Source organism: Haemaphysalis longicornis, unplaced genomic scaffold (assembly GCF_048455015.1).
Source record: "Haemaphysalis longicornis isolate Haplotype H1 unplaced genomic scaffold, Haemaphysalis longicornis Haplotype H1 scaffold_4, whole genome shotgun sequence".
NCBI lineage: Eukaryota > Metazoa > Arthropoda > Arachnida > Ixodida > Ixodidae > Haemaphysalis > Haemaphysalis longicornis.
Window position 1 is genome coordinate 21,718,896 of NW_027526361.1, and position 8,629 is coordinate 21,727,524.

The 8,629-nt window shown below is 44.8% G+C and overlaps 1 protein-coding gene across 1 annotated transcript in view; it reads right to left on the minus strand.

Moving 5' to 3' along the window:
* Positions 1–7,890, minus strand: part of Timeout (circadian regulator timeout) — a 366,583-nt gene extending 358,693 nt beyond the window's left edge. The window contains exons 1-4 of the mRNA XM_077706142.1: positions 7,672–7,890; positions 7,370–7,523; positions 4,132–4,312; positions 1,060–1,202 (exon numbers count right to left, since the gene is read on the minus strand). Of these exons, the coding sequence (XP_077562268.1) occupies positions 1,060–1,202; positions 4,132–4,312; positions 7,370–7,523; positions 7,672–7,777 (584 nt within the window). The 5' untranslated portion in view covers positions 7,778–7,890. The remainder of the gene's footprint in view (positions 1–1,059; positions 1,203–4,131; positions 4,313–7,369; positions 7,524–7,671) is intronic.
* Positions 7,891–8,629: the final 739 nt, after the last annotated feature.

Genomic DNA, 8,629 nt, shown 5'->3' on the forward strand with positions numbered 1-8,629 from the left:
AATAAAAGGCACCATTTGCAAGATCAAAACACGATTCGAACCTCAAGTTTGTACAGCCTCCCAAATTTTTAATAATACATATCACAGGAGCAACGACTGATCAGCATACCAGCGCCTTATCGTGGTGTCCAGCGGCGAAATAGGCAAGAGTATGTGCAAGAGCAAAAGCCTCTTCCCTGTGTGAGCATCGTCAGCTATGCTGTTTCTTTGAGAGCGATTTACCCCCTGCCACGGTATCGGCACGCTTTCCTTTATGAGAAACCGAGCTTATTTGATGCACATGCACATCTAAAATGTGTATTTGATTTTTATTTCGTAACACTTGCCTGACACGTGCGTCAGGAACCTTTACTCTGCTCACTACCTTTGTCAGCTAGCTAAACAGCCTTCGCAGAAAAGAAAACCAGGGGGGTGTTGCTATAAGAACAGCCAAGTAGACGACACTCATCTAGCAGATGGCAATATGCACGTGCGCATACTCTCGCCTACTTTGCCGCTGGACAACGTGATAAGGCACTGACATGTTGACAGTTCATTACTCCCGCGATATTATTAATAATTTCGGAGGCTGTACGTCTCATCCCTTGGGTATTCATTTTGAGTAAATTTCAATCAATGGGCACCATTTCAGTTATCAATGGGCATCATTTTCAAGACCAGAAGAGTCAAAATAAATGTGTGTGTGTGTGCATGTATGCACAGTATAGCCCACTTGAAGCCGACCCGGTTTCAACGAAACCCCGGCTATAAAGAAGAAATCTTCGTTTGCCATTAGCATTTGTACACATATATTTTATGTTCAGATATAGCGAAAAGCGGATATAGCGAGATTTCCATTTCCCAATGTGTTCATTATAAGCAGGCTGAACTGTATGTCTTAAAGATGGCCACCCTTACTCTTATGTTTTACCTCAATTTGCTCTCGCCCAAGTTCTGTGTCGCCTTGATGTCGTGTGTTAAAAAGCTTTACTGGCCCTTTACCTTCACAGAGTGGAATGGCTAATTATATTTTTTTGACACCGACCGCTGTCAGTGCTCCGTCCGGCCTGTGCAACTCACCACAAAACCTGGTCGTGGACGTTGACGTCGTCGTCGGTGCGCTTCTCCTCTGACGGATTCGCCGGCACGTGCACAACGTTTCTGATGAGCACGAGGATGCGCTCGATCATGTCCTTGTCCTCCTCCTGCCGCGTCTCCCAGTTCTGGAAAGCAGGACAAGGCAAGAACACCACTTGTACGCTGTGCACAAACAGAAGCTTCAAGAAGTAACACCAGCTAGTGATGACACTACAAAGGGTTTCTCACCGAGACAATTAAACACCTCTAAAGGTGCCACTACGAAATGTTCGGTTCTCCATGGGAGTGGAGAACTGAATTGAGGAGGATTATTTTAAAACATATTCAACTGAAGATTTTTTATTATAAGTGCTGGCAGAGCATCTGGCATGGAGTGAGCTAAACATGCATGTAGATGTTTGCATTTATGACAGTAAAACATAATAATGTAGTTTATTTTAGAAATATCCTTATGCATACTAAAAAAGATTACAACTTAAGGTTGAATACAGTGGAAGACCATCTGCCTTCAAGTTGCACTGCAGATGCAGATGGCGGACATAGTCCTTTTTGTACCTTGTCATAATCTCAAACATGGCCAACTCCAGGTGCAAATATATCAACTCCTACATGATTCCACAACTACTGCACCCCAAAACAAGTAGAGTACAACCTCGTTGATACGTTTTAAAAATAACGCTAGGGAGAAACACACTATCTGGGACAACATATGATCTGCCGCTGTAAAAAAAATCAATCGAGAGACGAACATGAGCATTATTAGCCTTTTTTACTTGTGTATCTATGTCAAAGACTGCTGGCACATGCTGCGGCCCTTTGAGCGCAAGAGCTCCTTTTCTAAACATTGCAGAGTTTTGTCTGCACTGGGATTGCCCTTTGCGGGAAACTAACTCCACAACGCTTCCAAGCCGACTACGGCCTGAGCATATGTGGCCGCCGAAGACGCCACTTCTTTCTCCCCGTCACTGCCGCCATCTTTCTGCGAGGCTTCGTCCAGTGCCGGCGCTGCTTCACGGCGTGATTACCCCACGATTTCTTTCAAGGTTGGCGTTTTGCATGCTGGGACGTTGTTATGCAGGCGGCCTTGGCTAAAGGCAGCCACGTCACCATGACACCTCGGCTAGCCCAGCACTGCGGGAAAGCTGCCACAGTGGCCCAGGCCCCCCGACGTCCACTCAACGCCTGCTTATTGCGCCGCGCGCGCGCTGAGGCTTGGTCTACATGCACGTCAGCGCGTTTGTTGTTCACCATAAAACGTATCATCCAGTCGCAGTTGGACAAAATTTTTAAAATTTTGAACACACTTACCGGGAGATCGTGTTATCCAGGAATGTAATAACCGGGGAAAAAACACCGTAACACTATGGGGAATTTTTAGTGTTCCCAATTGAGAGCGTAGTAACCAGGAAATCGTGTGAACCGAGAACGTATCAACGGGGTGCTACCGTATATTAATGTTTGCTCTGGTTAGACGCAAGCAAACAATGAAACTACCATGTCATTCCACACACATCAGAAAATCTTGTCACATCAAATGTGGCCTTAGACAAAGTGGACAAGATTCAATCTCCTGTAACTGTTACTGAACACAAGTGGAGGACCAATTTAAGGCAGCACATTTTACTTCAAGTTGCATCATGCCTGAGTCAAAGTCAGGCACATCATAGAGGGTATAGAGGATGACAGGGCCGTACCCAGAGGGGGGTTTGGGAGTTCGAACCCCTCCCAAAATCTTTTCCAGGCAGCACGTAAGCAATACTTACTGTTGCTTTCAGCAGAACTACCCCCTTCCCAAAATCCATACCCCCCCCCCCCCCAAAAAAAAAAAAAAAAATCTGGCTACGGCCTTGGAGGATGGTGCTCTTTACTTGCTTTTGTTCCACAGATGTGCAGCCACCGATGCCATCACTTCCGAATGTCACCATGATGAGGAGGCAAAAAGCCTACATTTGCCAGCAATTTGCACGGCAACCCAATACGACCGCGGCATCCTTCTGTCAGGATATGCCGTTTGCATCCAACTTCAACATCTGAGATCTGAATTTTGTTGCCACGATAAGAGGCCATGTCTCCACTCCTCAAACAAACACCTGTCCCAAATAGCCATGCAGCTGTCTTTCTTATCCAAGCCGTTGCACGCCAAGGATCTACAATGCTAACAACTGCCAGGCTTCTCCATTCCCTGTCCCTGCAAGCAAGTTCATGCCTACTCAACCTCACATTCTAACCCGTAATAAACATTTTGTAAGAAACTCTATGGTAACAGCTAGCTTCCAGCAGTGACAACAGCGTCAGGGCAAAGTGGGGCTTTTCCATGGTGTCAGGGGAGCCTATAGATGGTATTTACTTAAAAGTTTAGCCGTCAATTTCTTCCCTTGGCAACACTGGAAACAGCCATGGCGCGGATTGTGCCACTGCGCCCGGACCTCGGAGGGTAAAAAAAGCACCAGCGTGCGTCGTCTGCTCCGTTTCATCCCGATTCTCAACGGTGGTGTCAACAGGTGTGTTATTCATCTCACTCACATTAGAGTTGAGGCATTACTTCGCGTTCGGTAGAGGACACTTGAAGCATCAAACACGCGTCGTGTGCTCATCACACACATGTACCGCCACCTCGCGGAACCCGACGTAACCAGTGACTACACACACACATGGTTGCCCACATGCATGCCACACCAGCGAATACAACCGATAGCTTTGGACATAGGGCTTATCACACACAAATACTGAAAGATACACATCAATACCACTTTAATACTTTCTCTCCCCTTAAAACAGCAAAAAAGCATCAATTTTTTGCAAACTATTGCTTACAGGGAAAATAAGAAATGGTTGCCAGCGACAAGGAGTGGGCAGTACTCTGACAGCATTCTTAACTGCTGACCGACTGTAGTATAAACTAACATTTTAATCCAGGCCAGATACTTGAACCCAAGAAAAGAGAGTGCACGTGATGTACAAATGTTTGTAGCATAATATAACTTGAGATAACACAGCGAAACGCAGGCTTTTTCGCAACCTCTTGTCAAGACGAAAATAAAGCACATACTATACCTTGTGCAGAAGAGCCTCCAATTTCTTGGTGATGGCAGTCCAGACCTTGGAATCCGTGAAGGCAAGTTTGTAAGACTGCAGGTGAGATATGATTTCCAAGTAGTTGTTCCTGGCAAACTTTTCGACCGGAAGCTCCTCCTTGTACAAGAGTATGGCAGGATTCATGAGGTCCACAAGTAACCTGGACAAGGAAAACAACAGGGGGGGGGGGGATGCATGCGTTCAGCTCAATGGCCATGCTTCCTGTCCAAAAAGTATCCTCAAGGGTCACTTGCAAGCATAGTAGTTTAAATATGAAAACAAAAACCTTGTTTACTGAGCATACTTTAATCTATAGGAAAGGCATTTTTATTTGAGAAGACTAAGTTGTCAGCCACATAACAGTATGGCTCATAATGCCATGAATGCTCCAGCATTTATTCAATTGATCGATTGATTGATTCTAGGGTTTAACGCGCCGACGAAGCGCAGGCGATGAGGCGCGCCGTAGTGGAGGGCTCCGGATTAATTTTGACCACCTGGGGATCTTTAACGTGCGCCGAAATCTCGTACACACGGGCGTTTTTGCTTTTCGCCTCCATCAGAAAAGCGGCCGTCGCGGCCGGGAATCGAACCCGCGACCCCGGGCTCAGCAGCGCAACGCCTTAACCACTGAGCCACCGCGGCGGGGCAGCATTTATTCAAGCACATCATTTTTTGTGAAAGTAAATTTTCCCCTTCTGCCCTTTTGCGTGAACCAACTAATTACCGTGTTTAGTCAAATACACTCCAACCTTTTTTTATAAAAATTACGTCCCAATCAGATACACATCGAGCTGCTAACTTGAGCCAAGAAAAGGATGAGCAGGCTGAACTGGCAGTAAACAGAAAAACCACAAAAATATCTTGCATGAGTAAAAAATAGTGTAACCGGCATTCTCCATTGTGTAAGAATGCCATCGAAGCACATGACAATGACATCTTCCGACACAGTGAAAGCTGGATAATTCGACTTCAGTAATTCAAATTCATGAATAATTCGAACAGTACAATTTGGTCGGCCAGGCTCTGTACAAGTCTATGCATAAAAAAGCCTGTTAATTTGAATGCAAGTGGGTTCTGCCGTGGATAATTCAAGCTATGTGCCATCGCGCTCGTGGTTTGGCACCTGTAAAACTAGATACGCACCCATCACACCACACGTGTACAAACCCAGAAGCAAATGACATTGAACACTCCATCAGCCTGTTTCCAAAAAAGCAAATTCAGCGTCTGATAATGTGGCAGACAGTTGACTGACACATGTATATCCTTCTTTCTTAATATGAAATGCTTCCATAATCTCTGTTGTGGCCCGCTTTCTGCATTTGTCAATGAGTGTGTGAGGCAACTCCAGACGGCCCGTGCACTTTCTGCAATGCATAGGCAAATGCGAACATGATACCCCACTCAGAGAGCTCTGATGTTCGCGAAAACGAATGTCAAGGCAGCCGCACTGTCCCATGTATTTCTTACCACACTTGAAAGGGGTGCTGTAAACGTCTTTATTGTACTCTACAAATTTTATACTGTGTTTTTCTCTGCAGCTTTCAGTCCTTTTTTTCTTTTTTTGTTAAACTTTGCACCATTGGGCATATTGTGGCCAATTTGATTTGGGGTGAAAACCCGATGCACACTCCATATCTTGATTCCACTTTCTTCAGGTGATGTGAAATACCATGTAGGTATGGAATGACCATTACCTTACCGGTATCGAATCCTGCCCTTTTTTCCCTGCCCAGAGCCGTGCTTCCACCATTCTTAATCTCTCGACGATTCTTTTCACAGGCCTGGGCTCCGTCCTGTGTTCTTTCTTGTCCAAGTTTTGTTTATGCTTTACCCAACATGAACCTATACCAACATGCCCAACTCACAGATCTTAATTCTTCCCTTTCATTAGTTCGAATTTTCATTTATCCTAACTGAGGTAGCTTTACCTTGCAATTAGAATTAACAAGCTTGCACTGTACTAAGGCATTAGTTCAATCTGTACCAAAGGAGTTGGTAATCAATTCAGTACACAAAGAAATCATTGTACGCTCCCGAGGGATTTTCCTTTTTCAAAAAAAAAAAATTGTGATGAAGCTCATTTCGACTTAAGCTTTACTTTCAAAGTCTGCAGTTTGGCAAATCAGCCTGTATTCATGCTCGGCGACCTAATGAATAAATAACAAGAATTTTCAGTCAGTCTGTATTTAGTTTCTGATAAGAGACAAAAATTTGTACCTCTATTTGTCAATGCCATGTCTAAAGGTACGCCTGTTGGACGTATCCAAAACAGGGAGTTCAAAGATACGTCTTATGTAGCCGGTAAATGTAAGTACTGGTCCACCAGACGTACCCACTCGTGAATTGTGAGCAGTCCAGAGGCACTCCACACTCACCATACACTTCACAACTCACAGTGAGAGCAGTCTGCCGTGATTTTTATGCAACCAGCAAAACTGCTTCCACTCACTGACCAGCCAGAGTGACTGATAAACTCCCACCTAAGCAAGGAATAGTAAATAAAGAACTAACTGGCTACATCCAACGTACCTTTAGACTCCTAATTTCGGATACATCCTCAGTAATCCACTTACATTCGACATACCTTTAGACAACAATGGGATCCCAGTCCCGAATGCGTCCGACGCAACTTTAGACACGGTGCTGACAAAGAGAGAGTGGGATGTGAACCTGCTATACCATACCCGAGTACAGTGCCAAAATGATGTTGAATTGGTAACTTTTTGGATGGCGGGAGCTGATAATCAATTTTTAGCATAATGTAAATAAATCCCTGGTTTACGCTCTGCTGCTGGTGTAGTTCACAAGAAGTATCATTTTATCGTTTTATTTTAGCCTCAATGAAAACAGAGTCACGCTGAAAAATTAGTAACGTCACAGCGAATTTTCAGGAATACAGAAAAAGTGACGGAAACAGCTAAGCCCAGATATACTGTCCACGCATGATGCTATCCGCCAATGCGGATGCCGATCCGCGCCAACGAATACTTGAGCAATTTATTGCAATTAATAGCAAAAGTTCGATGCAGCGAAACCGCACCGGAAGATCCAAGTGAACACGTTCTGGTCTGCGCAGTACTGTAGGTGATACAAAGCGAAACCTTCGCTACGAGAGGTCACAAACCTTGCCTTTTAGCATGTAGAAGTCGCTATGTTACCAATCATACAGCATAAAAGGGAACACTATTGATGCAAATCGGTACCACGCTACCTGATGACGATGTCGAAGAGCATGTCGTCGTCAGAATAAAACTTCAGCAGCGGCAGAAGGTCCGTTTTCAGCACTTGGATCCGTCCCAGGATACGCCGAATCTCGTGGCCCTCGTCATCGCGCCTCAGATACCTCAGGATGTCCTTCAGGCTTTCTGCGGAGAAAGAACAATCAAGCCAGTATTAAAGACCACACAGCGACAGTGATTTAAAAAAAAAAAAGCACAGGGCGCCTGAGCTGTTAAAGGTACAAACAAGCCGCTCTAAAATACCGGCTTGAGTCTCCACAGCAAGATCACTTACCGATACAGTCCGGTTCTTTCAAGTACTTGCCGTCATCCCACCCTCCAAGCGTGCTGCAAGCAGCCTGGATGTCCGAAAGGACTAGAGATGATACGCAGTCACTCATGGTGACCGAAATTGTGGGGACCACCGGTCAAACCAACGTATCAACCGCGATCACGCGTATCCACAAGAATCAACAGCTGCAGCAAACTTGGCGGGAAATTGGCGGTGCCGCGGCGGAAGTTGATGGAAGTACCGGAAGCTCAGGGGCAGTTTCGGTTTCATAGCAGCACTAACACGTCTATGAAAAGTAACACTGAAAATGTTAATTTTATAAAGATTACAGTTGATGAAGCTAAGTAATGGTAATTGGAGGATTTGTTCCCAGCTCTTTTATTGTTCTTATTGTTTTCTAATGCATTAAAGAACAAACTTTTTAATAAAGAAATTTTACAAAAATAAGAACAACTTTTTACGTTTGCTATTTTTTATTTAAATAAAACCTTTCTTTATCCACATTTGGGCGCGCAGTTTGAGTAATGTCGCTGAGCTTCGTATCGGCGGACGTTCTCCCCCATAGAGTTTCATACTAATATATTGGTATGCAACTCTATGTTCTCCCCTTTGGTGATTGGGCGTAGCAGACGACATGGTTGACGCGGTTTCTTTTGGGGCGCGGTCGGTGGTGTAAAGTCAGAGGTTGCTGAAAATAAGCGCATCTGGGTTTGATATTATTTCCATCTTGAAAACTGGCATGCCGGGGTCGGGAATAATGGGCAGTGGAGCAAAGTTATCGCGTAAACAACACCGGCAGATTACGTAGTTTAATTACAGCTGTCACAGCCGATCAAGAAACAAATAAAATGACGAGAAAACTTAATCACATGTGCGGACGCTATTTACTAAGAAGCATTCGGGCGATAGCATGTTAAATTCTTAGGCACACTGGTTATCAGCACCGGTTATCACGCCGGAC